This window comes from Miniopterus natalensis, chromosome 2, assembly GCF_054644295.1.
Source record: "Miniopterus natalensis isolate mMinNat1 chromosome 2, mMinNat1.hap1, whole genome shotgun sequence".
NCBI lineage: Eukaryota > Metazoa > Chordata > Mammalia > Chiroptera > Miniopteridae > Miniopterus > Miniopterus natalensis.
Window position 1 is genome coordinate 183,743,946 of NC_142082.1, and position 17,119 is coordinate 183,761,064.

At 59.0% G+C, this 17,119-nt stretch overlaps 1 protein-coding gene across 2 annotated transcripts in view; it reads right to left on the reverse strand.

The window, feature by feature from the left end:
• Positions 1 to 1,783: 1,783 nt before the first annotated feature.
• SCUBE1 (signal peptide, CUB domain and EGF like domain containing 1) overlaps positions 1,784 to 17,119 on the reverse strand; it is a 97,965-nt gene continuing 82,629 nt past the window's right edge. The window contains exons 12-23 of one of the 2 annotated variants that reach the window (XM_087814960.1): positions 14,039 to 14,158; positions 13,587 to 13,691; positions 12,513 to 12,629; positions 11,652 to 11,789; positions 10,230 to 10,433; positions 8,977 to 9,138; positions 7,520 to 7,687; positions 6,290 to 6,451; positions 4,586 to 4,783; positions 3,068 to 3,220; positions 2,642 to 2,721; positions 1,784 to 2,050 (exon numbers count right to left, since the gene is read on the reverse strand). In XM_087814960.1, the coding sequence (XP_087671086.1) occupies positions 1,898 to 2,050; positions 2,642 to 2,721; positions 3,068 to 3,220; positions 4,586 to 4,783; positions 6,290 to 6,451; positions 7,520 to 7,687; positions 8,977 to 9,138; positions 10,230 to 10,433; positions 11,652 to 11,789; positions 12,513 to 12,629; positions 13,587 to 13,691; positions 14,039 to 14,158 (1,760 nt within the window). In that variant the 3' untranslated portion in view covers positions 1,784 to 1,897. The remainder of the gene's footprint in view (positions 2,051 to 2,641; positions 2,722 to 3,067; positions 3,221 to 4,585; positions 4,784 to 6,289; positions 6,452 to 7,519; positions 7,688 to 8,976; positions 9,139 to 10,229; positions 10,434 to 11,651; positions 11,790 to 12,512; positions 12,630 to 13,586; positions 13,692 to 14,038; positions 14,159 to 17,119) is intronic. The other variant, XM_087814961.1, reaches the window with a different exon arrangement.

Consider the following 17,119-nt stretch of genomic DNA (forward strand, 5'->3'; position numbering starts at 1 on the left):
GGAGGACACCTGTCTAATTTCTAGGGATGACCAAAGGCTTTACAGGGAGATGGGCCTCTTTCCAGAAACAGGCTGGATTTCCAGGCCTGGGACCAGGCAAGGGCAGTGAGGACCCTGGGGCTTCTCCGCTGCCCCTGGCCTGCCCCTACGTGCTGCCCCCCACACGAGCTGGATCTGGCAGGGAAGCCACTGGCAGCACACGGGACTCATCATTGCCAAGGTGGGTCATGGCAGTGATCGTTCCCAAGTCCCGAGCCCATTCTGGATTGTAAAATCCACCTGACCTGCCTTGTCACTGAGCCCTGATTCTCCAGGGACCTCCCTCGCCTGCCTCAATCTTTACCATCCCGAGTGCCTCAGGCTCCCTCACACTGAGCTCCTGGCCAGCACATCAGCCTGGCTCGGGGTGGGGGGTGGGGCACACAGCCTGGGGGTGGGGTGGGGTTCATTTTAAGATCCTCCCATGTTCCTTGGGATTCTGAATACCTGCTAACCCTAAAAGCATGGACCACTCCCTGTCACGCCCTGCGCTGGGGCCCGAGGGCTCCAGCAGGCAGCCCCAGCATGTCAGGTCCTCACCACTCTACCCCAGGCTGAGGGGACTCCAGGCAACCGGGTCCAGTTCCAGACTTTTCTTTTTTAAACAGTTTCGGAGAGGGAGGCCATGTGGCAGAGCAGAGAAAGCTGCGCTGGGAGCTGGGCCTCGGACCCTGGGCTGGCCACCTGTCTCCCTGGGAGGAAAAGGAAGGAGTGGGTGCTGCTCTCTGAGGCCCCCGTGGTCACACAGCCTGTGCTCGTGTGTGAAAGGCCTTGCTTCTGGTGGCATGAGGGCTTGGCAGGGACCCCATGGTCACGGCCTCAGGGTCAGACATGGGCCCTTCTGAAGGTGACCACTACGCCCCTGCTCCCCCAGGAAGGGGTTTGAGGGGACCCTGCCTCCCACCACGTTCTATCTGAGGGCAATACTCCAGTGAAGCATCGGACAGAGCCCAGTTCCCAAAGAACTCATTTTCCAAGTGTGTCCAGGGTCAGCCTGCCTGGTTCCCAGCCCCAAAGGATCTGGGCCTCACAGAAACAGAGGCGGCAGGGCCTGGAGAAGCAGTTTCACCAGCTACGGGAGCGGTGACAGCTGGGCTGCACTGGCTGACTGACGAGGTGGGGGCGCAGTATTTAGTTACTGACGAGCACTTCCCTGAAGTACCCACAAATAGAAGTATATATATATTTATATTTATATTTGTACATATATAATACTTAATTAGACGCTCTATCAAGGGAAAGCACAAATCTACAGTTTCCTCCCCTAGCAGCTCTTTCTGTCCCCTCAGAGTCCCCAGAGCCTGACCACAGGGCTTGTCCCAGGCCTGTGGGTGTGGACGCCCCTGCAGGCATCACCCGGCTTATCAAAGCCTCCAGAAGCCCTCACATGCCCTTCTCTCCAGGGCCTGGCTTCTTGCCTCTGATTACACTTCCCAGAGCCTCACAGAGGCGGGCAGCCACGCTCCTCTCTCCTGAGGTGTCACTCGAGGGGCACGAACCATCTTCCCACACGTGCTCTGCCAGGGCTGCCCTCCTGCTTGGCAGCACAGAGGGCCTGGCCCAGGAGAGGGCACTCTCGCTGTCCTGGAAACAAACAGGCGGAGGGAGGGAAGGAGAGAGGCTGCCTTAAGCAGTGTTGTCCCACGGGGCAGCGATGGGAGCAGTGCGGCTGGGCTGGGGTCTCTGAGTGGGCGCGGTCGTGCCCTCCATGGGCTGGTCAGCGTTTCCTGAAGGGCAGCCATAAGGGTGACGTGGAGGTTGTGGGGCCACTTCTGAGCTTTTGCTGCGGGGGCAGGCCCTCTCTTCCCCCCCACTCCCCCTCAGGACACTGGCCATTCCCAGCAGGCAGCTGCACCTGCTATTTGTAGGGCCGCAGGAACCGGGACACTTTGGAGCGCAGCAGTTTGATGAAGGAGCGTGGGAACATCTCCTTGGACTCCTGGGCCGTGTACTTGAAGTAGTTCTGGGGATGTGCCAGCACGTCGAAGAGGGCCTTGATCAGCTTCTTGTCCTGAAAGACATGGCCGGGGGCGGAGGTTGGGTACCCACAGTGCTGGGCTGGTGGCCCTCGTCACCCGCCTCTTCAGTGCCCAGGGGCCTGAAGGGGGGGTGAGTGTCTGTAAAGGTGTGGGGATGGGGGAGATGTTGGGCTGGCTGGTGGGTTTCAGGACCCCACAGATCCTCTTTGCGATAAATACTTTTTAGTTTTAACTGTCTAATTGGTTTTTTAATAGCCTTTGGAGGTGCATCTGAGATCTGGTTCCCTGACATATGTCAGTTTGGCTCAAATAAACTTACAAAAATAAGAAGTTTAACTTTTGGGTTCTGATAATACTTTATTTAATAAGGGTTCTGCTGCAAAACAAAACACATGTCGCCAACCAGAACACGGAGCAGAGAGCACAGGCTTGGGGGCCAGCAGAACTGGGTCAGAAACTGTGGCTCCAGAACCTACTCCCTAGCTCTCTAGCTGGGAAGGCCTCTCCGCTCTGAAGTTAATTCTCCTCTGTGTGATGGGGTGGATCACTCCTGTCTGGGCTTCATGGCCACCCCTGCAGGCATCATCCCGGCTTATCAAAGTCCTCCAGACATCCTCACTCACCTTCAAAATCTCCTGGTGATTCTCCGAGGCGTAGAGCCGCCCATCACGAACAATGTCTTCTATGAGCTGCTGGTAGTCCTCTGCCAACCCACCGGAAGGAAGGGAGGTGAGGGCGCCAGACCCACCTGTGGCCCTCTCCCCTGCAGCCGCTGCCCTCCCGAGCGGGCCACAGGCAGCCCTGCCTTGTCCTCCTCAAGGTCTGGTGAGCTAGAAAACCCCTATTTAATCCTCAAAGCCCTGCTTGGGCAGTACCTTGTGCTGAAGCCCACAGACCCCACTAACTGCTCCCTCATCTGTGCCTCGGACCCATTATGGGCCTGCCCCCCTCCCCCCACCCCAGGCTGGGGCTCCCTGAGGCTGAGGTGGGTGATTCGGCTCTGTGTGCCCAGGGCCGCCCGAGCTGGGCGTACAGTGTGGCCGCCTTACCGTCGTAGGTGACGTAGGGCACCTGGAAGCCTTTGGCGCTGTTGCCCTCATTGGACTTGAACTGGATCCAGAGCTTCCGGGAGCGGGAGGTAAAGGCAATGGGCCTCTCGTAGGTCTGGCAGGTCTCGTAGGTGGTGACAGATGTGGGCAAGGCTGGGGGTGAAGACGCCATGCTCCTCACCTGGCCCATCTTCCTCCTCCTCAGGCTGCTCGCCTCCCCACCAGTCAGCCTCCAGCACCCACAGGCCCAAGGACTCCAGCTCTCTAGTCTCTGCACTTGTTCCCTCTGCCTCAGACGCCCTTCCCCATCGTGGACCCTAGTGCCTACTTGCATCCTTCTGAGCCCATTTCCATGCCCCCTCCTCCAGGAAGCCTCCCTGACTGCTCCAGCCCCCCTACCATGTTCTTGCTCTGCTCTGGTGAACCCTTTATTATAGCCTCTCTCTATAGGGTTGTCACTGTCTCCTGCCACCTGCCCCTCAAGGACAGGGCTCATGCCTGCACCTAGCACATAGCCAGGGCCAGGGTGCCCACCTCCTTACTGCTCCCTGAGGAGCCTTCCTGAGGTACACTCGAGGCAGGAGAGGCTGGCTCCCCTAGAGCTGACCCTGTACATGAACAGTGGAGGGAGGGTGGAGGGGGTGGGGGGCTGGTGACAAGTATGGGCAGGGGACATGGTCCCAGGCTGGGTTCGAGTTACTGTGGGACCCTGGGCAGCTCCTGGCTCTTTGGGGCCTCAGTCCTTCTATTTGAACACTAGGGATTTTGGCTCATCAGCTGCACCGAGTGGGATATGGTAACAAAGGCTGAGCGTACAAGGGGCACAGCCCCTCACTGCTTGAGATGCTTTCTGTGTGTCAGAGACAGACCAGGCCCAGGGGTGCAGGTGCGTTTCTACGGCGGCCTGTGCTCATCTCTTCCCTGACCCCTGACCCCTGACCCGGAGCTGGGCCCATGGGCACTGCTGCCCCACAACAGCAGCATGTAAGGAATTTAGCCTGGTCCCTGGGGGAACTCAAGGGCAGCTCTGCCTTGCTGGCTTCTGTGGCCACCTGGGCACACACCTGTCCTCACCGTGGCCGGGGTCCACCTGAAGTCTCACAACACGCCCCTGGTGGGGCGATGAGCCAGGAGGCTGGGCTCATGGAGGGGAGGGACGGCTAAGTGACCCTGGGCATCTTCTGTGTGGGCACAGACTGGCCCTTTGCCCCCCCGCCCCAAGCTTCAGAGGAAGGGGGTCTGTGGTCACTCCCAGGGTCTCATTCTGGGTGGTGGCAGGGCACAGGGACAACTGAGATTGGTGTGTGGCCAGTGTTGAGACCAGACTGGACCAGGTCCCGGTTCCCATGCTCAGGGCACACACGCTTTCCAGACCTTTCCATGGAGCAATAAAGCCCACCTCTCAGAGTCAGACAGAGTGGGTTTAAACCCTGGGTAACCTCCTCCCTTCCCGAGGAGCCATGCCCAGGGGTGACAGGTGTGGGCGTGTGGCTGGGGCCCTGCCTGGACTGCACGTACCGCTCTTCCGCATGACCAGGACGTCGCCACACTCGTCCTCGATGGGCAGGAAGATCTCGGGGACCACAATGAGGATCCTACGCTTGGGGGGTGGCGAGATGTACCACACGCACTCTGCATTGGCTGGGTAGTCGCCAGGGTAGTTGGGGGACTCGATGTAGCCCGTGTAGTCACCAAGCTCGCCGCCGCAGTGCTGGTCTGTGGGCACCGTGGCCGAAGGCCTGGTCAGGCCCTGCTGGTATGGTACCCTGGCCAGCCAGGCCCTCAGCAGCCTTGGAGGTCGGCAGGTGCTCCGTGTCCCTTTAGCCTATCTCCTGGCCTTCCCCACCAGCCAGCTAGGCCTAAGCTGGTCTTCTCTTGGGGACTCTCACCGGGGCTGCATCAGCGGGAGGGCAGGTCCCAGTCTGTGTTGGTTCTGAGGCCCAGCAAGCCTCTCCTTCTTGCTGGGCCCCCTCGGCTGCCTCACCTGAGTCCCTGCAGCTGGGCTTTGTCCAGGCCGCCTGGCCCTCTGGCAGGTGCCCTCAGGGCCCTGCAGCTGTCAGAGCCCGTGAACCCCAACTTCCCTCCTGTCTCCATTCCCCAATCTGTTCATGCCGTTACTCAGTATCACCTGCCAGGCGCCAGGCGTGGTGCCCTTCCTGCGCGAGGCAGGAAGGCTGAGGGGTGAGGAAGACAGCTGCTTTCTTTTCAGCTCAGCTGTGTATCCTCGAGGCCAATGTGGCATTTTTATGAGCTGAATGGTTCTCAGTCTCAACCTTATGAAGGAAATCACCTTCATTAAGCAAAGAGAATTGAACGCAGATATTGGATATGTATGTTATTTTCTCACACATTTTCATTTAAAAATCCTCTCTTCACACCAGTTTCTGGGAAACATTTCATTTTCACCTTTTCATTTCAGAAGCTTCCCTCTCACTTAGTTCCCCCACTTTTACTCACTAGGACATTTAAAACCCTGTCTGCTGAACTCACCCCTGTGTCTGCTCCTGCCCCGGGGCCACAGGCCCAGCTGGGACAGCCCTAGGCAGAGGGGCAGCTCCCACCTCCAGGACTGAAGGAACCAGCTCCCACCTTTTTAAGGGCCTTTAGGCTGTTCTAAACCTGACCAGCAGCCCCAGGAAGGAATAACCGGCTGGACTGAGTGGGGACAGGGTAAATACCAGAACATGCATCCCATAGCACTGAGAAATAAATTAAAAATCCCTAAAATGAGACAGCATCTTCTTTGTTAGGCCCAAAGCCCCTTCTAGGTGCGGGCCTGGGACATCCATCGTCTATTCCCCAGCTGCCTGATGCTGCCCACAGCTCTTTGGTTAAACTAAGTCTCTTACAGACATAAGCAGCGCTTGGTCTTTTTCCTGCAGGTTCACACAGAGCACACCTAGCACCCTGCTTCCTGGGGCTCAGGAGGTTTGGTTCTCCCCCACTTGGGAGCCTTCACAGCTGCCCACAGCCTCCCTGCCTGGCCTGACTTTCCTTCCACAGACCTGAGCCCTGAGCAGGCCTGGCCTGGCTCAGAGGTGCAGCCGCCCCAGGAGCGAAGGAACTGATGAAGGCCAAGTGCAATCACGGTGCTCCACAGAGTGGGCCAAGCTGGGCACAGCCTCCAAACCATGGGGCTCTGGGTGGACGTCCCTGCCCCTGGCCCCTCCCAGCGCTCCAGCTCCCCAGCCCCCCCCCCCGCCCTGGGAGAACAGCACCTACTTTTGCAGTGCGTGACGTTGGTGGAGCCGTCGAAGTCGGTACTGGTGTTGCCTGGGCAGGTGATGCAGTGGTTCTGGCCAAACTCGGGCTGGTAGGTGCCGATGGGGCAGCGGATGCACCGGTGGGTGGTGGTGTTGTAGTGGTGGCCGGGAGAACAGTGCACTGTGGGGAGGTGGTGCATTGGTGGGGAAAGGTTGGGGGAATTCTCCCCCTGGCCTCCTTGTCCCCAGGTCTCTGCAGAGTTCAAGGCCCTTTACCACTGCCCGTGACCTCCCACCAGGGGACCTCCTATCACCCAAGTCCAGTCCCTGAGCAGGCTGACCCCTCTGTTCCCTGGTCCTGTCCACAGCCTCGCAGAGTGAATGCTCTGGGACCTCTGGGGTCTGAGCTGAGGGGGAAGCAGAGTCAGTTTGAGGCCAACATCCTCTCACCACCAGGATGTGATATGTGTTGGGGGGATACATGGAGAAGGAAATGTCAGGCCAGGTGTGGAGCTCTCCAAGGGGCCCACAGAGAAGGAACTTGGGTTCCAGCAATGCAGGGATCCTGCCAGGAGCAACTCTCAGGGAGCAGTGGGGGGTGATAGTCTGGCTAGTGGGGGTTCAGGAGAGAATGGGGGAAGAGGAAGTGGGGTTCAGACACTCATTCTACAAGGCTAATGGTCAAGGGGAGAAAACCTGGCAGGAGCTAGAGTGGGGGTGGGGTGAGGGGCTAGAGAGCTGGGGCTCCTTTCCTCAGAACGAAGGGCTCAGAGGGGTCCCTGTGTTCACCAACACACCATGGGCGTCAGGGGGGAGGGCTGTCTCAAAGGCATGTCTGAGAGGGAGCAGGAGGGGAGAGGGAGAGGAGCGGCTGGGCTGCAGCGCTGGTCGGAGGGAGGGAGAGTATGCAGTGAAGGTGAGACTCTGACCTGGCCCCACGGTCTCTGCTGCCCCTGTACTCCTTCACCTTCCTCCCCCCTTCCTTCTACATGCAATCGAAGCCCTCCCAGCATCCAGAGGAGCTGGCGGCACCCGCTCATTGCTTTTGGGGGGGGGGGGGGAGGCCCAGAGCTCCAGATTGTAGCTACAGGCTGTGTTGGACCCCTGTGTCCCTGTGTATGGCACAGTGCTGGCCATCAGTGTCCACCGCCTGATGGATCCAGGTTCCTCCTCTGACCCTGGAAGTTTGCGGGGCAGGAAATGGTCCCTGAGCAGCTGAGCCATCCTGTGGCGAGTGGGGTGCCCTCACCTTTGGCCTCGCAGTCTTGGAAGGAGGCTGTGCCCTCATGCTTGGTGAGCAGCCCGCCCCCACAGGGGAAGCAGCCCATGCGCCCGGGCTCGGGCTGGTACGTGCCCACAGGGCAGGCCTGACAGGGCCGGAAGCCGTCAGTGGAGAAGGAGCCCGGAGAGCACTGCCCTGGAAGACAGAGGTCCCGGCTCACTCAGGTTGGCAGGAGGGGGACCTGAGTCCAGCCCTGCTTTCGGCCCTCCTCTGCTCCTGGGAAGGGCACCAGGGCACCAAGGGTGGGGTGGGGGGAAAGACTGGGGGAGAAAGCCTGGGTGCCCATGGCCTGGTCCTGTGGCCACCAGCAGGAAGAGCAAGCGGCTGGGCTGCTGAGCTGGGAGTGTGGGCCCCATGCGTGGAGGTGGGAGGTGGTGGGAGGTCACTTATTTCAGAGGGACTCTCCCCAAGGGAAAGCCACACAGGGCTCCACAGGAGGAACTGGTCTCTGAAGCTCCAGGGGATGCTACCTTGTCCTCTGCAGGGCTGGGTCAGAGCAAGGGATGAGGGAGTGAGTCCCCCAGGGCACAGTGGGGACAAAGGGACGGGACAACACAATCTAGCAGAAAGGCAGGATGAGAATGTACCTGGCATTGACTGAGGGATGAGCTGGTGCCCTCTCAGCCTAGACTCTGGACTCTCTGCTCCCAGCAGTAGCCACTCTGAGCTCCCTACCAGTCGCCATCCCCACTGGGAGCAGAGACAGAGCTCCTGAGGGGAGGGCAGTGGCCAGCTTGCAGAGCTCAGGCCTGGGCTCTGATATCTTCTGCCCTCACAAAAGGCTGGAGGTCTCCACCACCCAAAGGATCCCCCTTACCCTCGCAGGCATGCCTTTCCCCACCCACTCCCTTGGGTGAACCCCAGGAAGGAAGGCAAGGCTCTGAGCCCATTTCTCAGACGAGGTTCAAGTGGGGTACTAAATGGAAAAGCTCTTTGCAAACCAAACTGTGTTTAGTAAACTGACCACAGGCTTTCCAAACCAGCTACAGGGCAAACTGTAAAGTTCTGTGTCAAGTGGTTCTTGCCCAAGTATGTGGCACCCGCCATAAAGCATGTCCACAGTGACGGTGCACTCCACAAAGTGTACACGTTTGGCCAACCATAAAGCACCACATGCCTCTAGCATTAACCACAAGGTAACCTGTAAATGACCATGTGTTTGTAAACTGTAAAGTCCTTTCCAAACTGTGGGGTGCATGAGTGCAGCCCAGTGTGCACTAACTGCATACCCTTTGCCACGTGGACGCTGTGGTCTGCAGTGCATGCTGTAAGTGCAGCTGCACCAGTCAGGACAGCTCTGCGAATGGCATAGAGCTTTACAAAATGTCATAAGGCTTCAGGCCTTTGCCCTGGGAGCCTCGGTGGGGACAGGAGGTGCCCTGCCTCTGCCCCAGTCTCTCCTTCCAGGCAGGGCCCACACTCGCCTCCACATTCGGATACGTTGCGGGCACCAGCCAGGCCGAGCCCGTCGCTGCTGGGGCACGGCATGCAGCTGAGCTGGCCGTCCCCATCCTGGTAGGTCCCCGGCGCACACGGCACACACTGTCCAGAATCCCCGCTGAAGTAGGTGCCAGGCTCGCAGGCCACTGTAGAGGCAAAGGGGAGAGACTGCAGGTGGCCAGGTGGTCTGTCTCCTGGCCTCAGGCCTGGGCTCTGTTCCACCAGACAGGGCACAGCCCTAGTCCCTGTGCCTCAAAGGGCACAGAGCAGCACAGACCCACCACAGATGGGCCGGGGTGAGAGCCAGGGGGGCCGTCTGTGAGGACCCTGGAGGCCAGACCTGGGTTCATGTCCCATCCAGGCTGCTCCTGCTCAGGGTCCTTAGCAGAGCCCTCTGCCTCCGCCTTCTCATAAGTGCTGTGGTCCAGGCTCCACTGGGACCTCTGTTCTCTCTCTGTCCATACCCTGTCTGTAGCTCTGAGCCCTCAGCCTGCATTCCAACTGCCTTCTGGACGGGCCACAGTCATTCTGTCCAAACCCGGCGCCCCTGCTCTCCCCCATGTAGTAGGCACCAGAGCAGAAAGTGATGCCACCTCTGGCCCGGAAGCCCAAGCTCTCTGTGTTTCCTTGAAGCCTTTCTCCCTAGCAGCCCTCGGCAGGTGTACTCTGGGTGTGTCTCATTCCTGTACCCGTCCTGCCGCCCCCTGGTTCTGGGCTCTCCCCTCTCTCACCTTGCCTCTCCTCCGCTGGCCACCCTCCACTCAGCCTTCCCACAGCAGCGGGTGGGTTAGGTGGATCCCACGGCACCCAGAGCAGCCCCGCCGGCAAGGCCTGATGCCGCACCTTGCCCATGGTGTGCTCGCTTGCTCACCGCCTGCCTTCTTTCCCCACGCAAACTAAGCCCACTCAGCCACGGGGGCTGCCTGTAGACCCATCTCCTCTCAGCAGGCCTGGTCACGTCACCAGCCTCGTTCACCTGGACCTGCTGGCTGCGCTGCATCCCTGGGTGGCCCTCTGCCTCCTGTGCATCTTGGCTCTGCTTCTTCTTTGCCCTCAGCCCACCCTGCTCCTCTGGGAAGCCTCTGACCACACAGACTGGCCCCAAGCCGTCCACTGTGATGAGTGCCACACTGCTCCTCCCTGGCAGACCTTGTGTTTCTCTGTCCCCTCTCTCGTGTGCTGTTTCCTGGGCTGTGGGAAGGAAGGAAGGAGAAAGTGGCTGTGGGCAGGGACTCACCACATTTGCTGTCCTGTAGCACCTGGCCTGTGCCACATGCCCCCTGGCTCTCTGGGGCCTTGGCCGGCCGCTGGGCCATCTCGTACTCAGTGCCGGCGACCTGGACGGAGAACAGCTGCCGGCTGATGGCCTTCCGCAGAGTCCTGATGGCACCCTGCAGGCTCTGCTCTGCCCGCTTCCTCATGCAGTCTGCCTCGCAGCTATCTACAGGGGCAGGAAAGACTGTCACTCGCAGTACCCCCAGGAGTTGCCTCTTCCCCAGGCTTCCCCCCCTCTGCTGGGCATTGCTCTGGGCCAGGCTGCTGCTTGGAGTACATTGATGCAGCAGCCCTGGGGCGAGGCAGCATCGCTGTGTCCATCTGAGAGATGGGGAGACAGGGTCCCAGAGCTATGACCTGCCTAAGGCCACGCAGCAGATCTGAGTGAAACCAGGCCTCTGTCACTGCAACACATCACCTCCCCAGGGCACACTCCACTGACGGGTGCTCCTCCCTGCCACTCACACACTTTGAGGCTGCCACTGTTCCCAGGAGAATGTCCAGCACTCTGGCCTTGAATTCAAGGCCTCTCATGGCATGGTCCCTGCCTGCCTGGCCAGCCCTAATCCCCAGCACGCCAACACTTGCTGTGAACTCCATTTTCTAGACAGCCTGCCTTACACACTGCTTCCTGGACACATCTTGCTCTCTCCAACCTCTGTGCCTTTGCCTATTCCGTTCCCTTTGCCTAGATGCCATTCCACTGGGTGAACTTCGATTTCAAGTCCTGAATCAAACAGCTTCTCTCTTAGGAAGACTTCGCAGGCCCCTCCCTAGGGCAGAGGCTTCAGCTCTGCGCCCCATTTGTTCTCCCGCCTGCCACCTAGTGTCTCCCCAGCACTGGCAGGCCTGTGAGCACATCTGCCTCCCAGTGGCAGGAAGTGCCGCCAGTGGGGGTCCGTGGTCTGCTCCCTGTGTCCCACAGTGTCCAGGGGCTAGGCACACACAGCCCACATGTTCTGACAGATCTCAGCTCCTCTCTCACCACTCAATGCCCATTTATAGCCAAGAGGGAGGTGTTGGTATGAAACACAACCCAGAATTACAAGCCTTCTCTCAAACCTGGGAAGACAGGTCTTTGGCTCAACTGTTCTGGAAAGGCTGTGGTATTAGCCCTCCAAGCCCTGGTGAGGGCAGAGAGGGTGGGAGAAGGGTGTGGCTCTCCCTGTGGGCCCCGAACCCTGCTCCTCTCATGACCCTGGGTCTCCTCTTCCACCCTGGGCTCTAAGCAGCAACTTTGCTAGTCCCGCCTACCAGGCTGGCCTCGACCTCTAGTAGGTGGCTGGGGTGGGAGCCCGGCACCATGCCTATAGACCTCCACCACTCTCCGGGTACACTGTCCTCCACGACGCCCTCAGCAGCCCATGAGGAACCCAGTACCCACCTGAGGCCTCTTCCGCCTTCATCTCAACCTCAAACTCAGCTGTGATGTGGGTCACCTCCTTGGATGGGGACTTCCGGCCACGGCGTCTCTTCTTGGAGGAGTCACACTTCAGGGTCACAAAGGTGACGTGGCAGTTTTCTGGACAAGGAAGGGACCGCTGTGGCAAACTGGTGCAGGGCAGGGAGCAGGGTCCTCCCTAGCCATGCACACAGATGGCTGTGGGCAATGGCTCTGCCTGGCCTAATTGTCCAAGGGAAGGCTGAGGCTGGAGAAGGCCAGGGCTGGCTCGAGTTTCCCAGAGGGGCTGGCAGCTAAGTGAGCCCTGCCCAGCCCTTGGAGCCCATCACAGGGAGGCACCTCCCACATACTCCGGGCGCAGCTGCAGCCCAGGTGGCTCAGCCAGGCAGGGCCTGTGATGCTGAGGTCGGCCAGGCCTGGGGAGCTCAGGAGTCTTCATGGAAAGAGCAAAGGTGCTTCCTTCCTGCCCCCTCCCGCCAAGTCTCCCTGGCCGTTCCCTGCCTGGACGCCCTTACTGAAGAACGAAGTGCTGAGTGAGTCCTGAGCTTCCGGCCACTGGACACAGCCAGGCAGAAAGCTCTGCCCTGGGGAGCTTGTTTAACCCTGGGTGAGGCAGGGATGCTGGGGACCCAAGTTTTGCACTTCCTGCTGACAGCCTTCCTAAGGGCCACCGCCGCTGTCTGCAGTGCGCCAGGCATGGCTGCTGGGCCTGAGGGGCCATGGCGGTGAGGACAATGAGGCTCTGCCCTTGCAGACCCAGCCCTCCTGGACCCTGGCTCTCAGCTCCCGGGCAAGGGGACCTCCACAGCCCCGTGTGGGTTGGTACCAGGGCGGCCCACTCACCCAGCAGCAGCTGCCTTGAGGTCTCCTTTGCTGGTTCATGGCTGCGGGGCCGGAGCTGGCACTTGGCATCACGGATCTTGAAGCGGGTCTTCTGCCTGATGGGGGTGGTAGGGGCACCTGGGGAAAGCCAAAGCCCCCCAGGTAGTGGTCTCTTCTGTGGGCAGGGGGGTGGTGGGGGCCAGGGCCGCAGAGGGAGTGCCTGAGTGTGAGGGGGCTGCCAGGGGCTGGGTGGGGGCCCCTCTGCTGCCTCATTTCTCTCCCTGCAAGGCCTAAGAAAGGTGAAAGTGTGGGTGGTGGGGTCAGGCTCGAGCCAGGGGCCATCCAGCCAGAATCTTCTATGGAGGAGGAAAGGGAGGCCTGTCCCCACCCCAGCCCCAGCACCAAAGCCAGCTCACGAGGCTTGAGCTCTCAGGAAAGGGGTGGAGGAGAGAGGGAGGCCAGGAAGGGAAGGAGAGTAGAAATAACAGATGTCCAGACCACTACTGCCTTCAAAAAGCAATCAGAGTCCCGTGGACTAAGGAATCCAACAATCACAGACGCTCAGAATCACCTCACAGTGCGCCAGACACACACAGAGGCCCCTGTCATTGAACCCAGCATCCTGAACAGGAAAGGTGCTGACACAGGCTGGTGGGATAGCTGCCTGACACACAGGCCCTGCTCCTGCTGGTGGTAGCTGCTTGCAAGGCGCTGCCCAGGCCCTGGCATATTGGTCCCAGAGGCACTGGAGTGACCTGCAGCTGCACTTCTAGGGCAGGGCCTTCCTTCCAGGGTGGCTCTGACTCATGAACTTTTAGAACCTAATGGCCACAGTGGACGGGACTCACTCCACTGAAACAGAGTCCCAGGAACTCAGCACCTATGTCCTTGAACCAGTCCGGTGCTGAGGCTTGGAGCCTCCAGTCAGAGAGGTCCTTCCGCGATCCACTGCCCCTGGGCTGGGATGTGTCCTAGACTGCAGCATGCTTGCTACCTAGCACTCAGGAAGCTCTTCTCTGGGCCCTGCCCCTGTCCCCCCCAGCATGGAGCTGGACACAAGGTCAAAGGGTCACCCAGGGACAGGCCAGGAGCTACCTGAGCAGCTGGGCCCGGCACTGGAGCCGGTGCCGTTGCGTTTCTGCAGCATCTTGCCCTGGAGACCGGGGACTCCGCAGCTCAGGCTGTAGCTGTTTTCCGAGTCTGCGGAGAGGCCAGTGGTGAGGTGTGTCTGGGCGCCCCTCTTTCCAGTGTCCCCAGGTCCCAGGGGCCTCAGAGGGGGGACTGAATGAGGTGAAGGTCAGGACTGACCCTATGTCAATTCATTTCCACTACTTGACTACAGGTTAAGCAGCAGGGCAGGAATGAGCCCGCTGCACTTGTTGCAATGAACACTGTGGCCCCCAGAGAACCAGACAGTGGCCCAGAGCTACTCAGTGGTCAGGACTGGGCCTCGTTCCTAGGTCAGGCCCCTTCCTGGAGAACAGCAGGGGCCAGACTCCAGGGAAGGAAGCCCCCCACCCCCCCAGCCCGCGACAGCCTTGGGTTACCTGGAGTGAAGTGTGTGTGGGCTGGGCAGATGAGGGAGCAGCTCTCCACGCCGCCTGCCTTGCTGCAGGACAGCTGGGCCCGGGGCAAGGCCTTGGCCCGAGAGAGGCACTTGCCTGTGTCTGCAGAGAAGGAAGACACGAGAGCGGGTTGGAGGGGCCAAGGTGGAGGCTCTCTGGGGCGGGACTCCCACCACATCTGTCCCAGGGCCTGACCGTCTTGGTGGGAAGGGGCTGGGAGATGGTGGTGTCCACATCCATTTGGATGTGTGGGGACACTGGGCTCAGAGAGCTGGCTTGCTCCCTTTTCCCAACAGTGGTCCCCTGCCCATGAGGAGGGTCACACCCTGTCCCCAGCTGGGAAGGAACAACTGCAAATGGACAAGGGCTTCTTGGCAGTGACCAGCCTCTCAGCATGGCAGGACCACCAGGACCCTCTCTGGGGCAGCCTGGACATGTCCGTCAGGTCTGCAATGTCCAACACTGAGCTCTGCAGATTCTCCTATGTGCTCATTTATCTTCTGAGGATCAAAATGTTCCCCAGGCTCCTAGGAAAGGATGGAGAGTCCTACAGTTTGGGACACATCAGAACTGATTTTACAGGTGTCTAATGGGTCAAAGACACCAGACTTCAATGAATAGACTTCTGGAAGCGCTGCATCTGAGCCCAACTCAGCGGTGGAGCTGTTCCAGCGAGCAGGTTGGAGGAGGGGCTCTGTCAGAAACAGATTAGAGCGGGAAACTGCCAACCTGGAGGACCTTCACCATGTGCCTGAACATTTTCAAGGAGCCTCAGAAAGTAAATAGTCCAGAAACATAAGCAAACTCAGGGCCCTCTGGATAAAACACCTGCAACCCCAAATAAACACAAGACCAAAAGTCTTCTGTTCCCAAAGAGCCAGAAAGTACCAATAAAAACACCTGCAGATAATGCAACCCAAGAGGGATCTGGAAGAGTCCGCGCTGTCGCAGGTGAAGAACCAGGACAGCCACCCACAAACTTCCAGGGAGAGTGGCTTCCAAGAGCTCCCAGTACTTTCTCCAAATTCCCAAAGGGAACCGTTAGTAACCACAGACAACACCACAGCAGGGGGGCCACTCTCCCGAAGGAAGAGGCAAACCACGGAGCCTGGAGCATCCTCATGCTCTTGCTGGCGACGGGAGAATGCAAAGCTCTTTCCTGAGCAACTTCTAGGGAGGAGCTGACATCTCCCTGAGACAAGGGGCAGGCTGGCTCCTGTTCACCGTGACAGCAGGGAGTTTCCCAGCTGAGTGTTCCTCCGTGGGATACAAACCCACGGCCTGCGCAGCACTGCGCAGGTGGATGGGACCCGGGGGGCAGGTGAGGGGAACCACGCAGACCGCGCAGCGCCGCTGGCTGGCAGTGCTGCGGGCTGTGAAGTCCCTGTCTCTGCCCCAGCAGTCTCAGGACCTTGGCCAGCACCCGTGAAACTAGCAGGCTGGCTCGCTTGGCTTGTATGTAAGTGAAACCTGACTCCACCACGAATACCAACAATTCACCACCAGAGACTATCGCAGCCTGCAGAGAAACATCTAAAATCGCCTAGAAGGTAAGAGGAAAGGCAAGTAGACTGGCGGTAGTAAAAATGAGGGAAAAAGCATGTTAGCCTTCACATAAGAATGTCTGCTTGGAGACGTGAAAGAATAGAGACAGCCCAGCTGGGCGTGGTTCAGGGACTGAGCATCCACCTAGGATCCAGATCGTGGTTGATTCCCGGTCAGGGCACAGGCCCGGGTTGCAGGCTCCATCCCGTCAGGGGCGTGCAGGAGGCAGCCGATTAATGACTCTCTCATCATTGATGTTTCCATCTCTCTCTCTGAAATTAATAAAGATATATTTAAAAAAAAAAAAGAGTCCTGTTTGAGAGGGCTGTGGAAGGCCTCGGGGCCTCGGCTGGACTTGCTTTGGTATACTGTAGACACTCAAGTGGTGGGACTGTCTAATGAGTTTCCCTTTTCCCCAAGTTACAGGCTGGGACTATTGTCAGAAGACAGCCTCCCTTCTCTGGTCAAAGTCCAGAGTGCAGTGGGGAGGGATCTACTTTGCAAATGGACCTGCCAGCTAAAATATCCCTAGGACGCTACTTTTAAAAGTCTCGAAAAGTTCTCCTGCACGATTCAAATTCTAGCTGATACAGGCCCCCACAGACCCGTATCACATGTGATTCAAACACAGAACCCTGGGCGAAGCTTCCACATTAGGGGAACACCCAGGAAGAGTCCCAAATGTGACTTTCCCGATCGTGTACACGTTTTTTATTGTTGCCGGGATGAATGCACAAAGGTTAGGCCACGCTCTCAGGGTACAAACTCAGCAATGTGACAAACACCCGTGACCAAGGCTCGTCCCTGTTGCCTCAGAGCAACAACAGCCTTGGCTGATGTGGCTGAAGCCTCTTCAGGTTCTGTACTAGCACCGCCTTTAAATCTGGGGGGACCACATGCCGTATAATGCGTACTGTGTACCCACTATTTCTTCTGCTGGTTAATGAACCAGCTATGGTGTCTGGTTCCCTTCTCCTCTTACCCTTTCCTGAAGGAGAAACTCAGCTTTGTGTGTCTGCACTTCCTGAGTGTTTATATCCAGAGCAGATCTTTTGGACCCTCCAGGTCAAGAGGAGTACACATACCTGCTGTGTTGAGGTGGGGGGACCACGGCCACAAGCTCAGTGAGGCTGGTGGGGGGCAAAGGAGGGTGAGGGGATCAGGCCAGGGTGCAGCAGCCTCTGGCCATTCAAAGAGCTCAGAGCAGACGGGTGGGTTCCCACTCAGAGCCGAAGGGCTCACTCTGCCACTCTGGGACAGTCCCAGAGCCCAGAACAGGCCTGGCACACAGTGGGTGGTCAGTATGTGTATGTGAATGTGGGGGACTGTCCAGAACTCAGCCCAGAGGTGCCCACTCACCCAGAGCACACCAGCAGAGGACGAAAGACCCTGAACTCCCGGAGGCCCCGTCCCTGCCCTACCTGACACTGAGGGGCTGGCAGCCTGGGCAGGGTGGGTGTGCAGAGACCTGGATGCTCCCAGGTGCTCCCCATCCAGGCTCTGATGCTGCTGCACTCC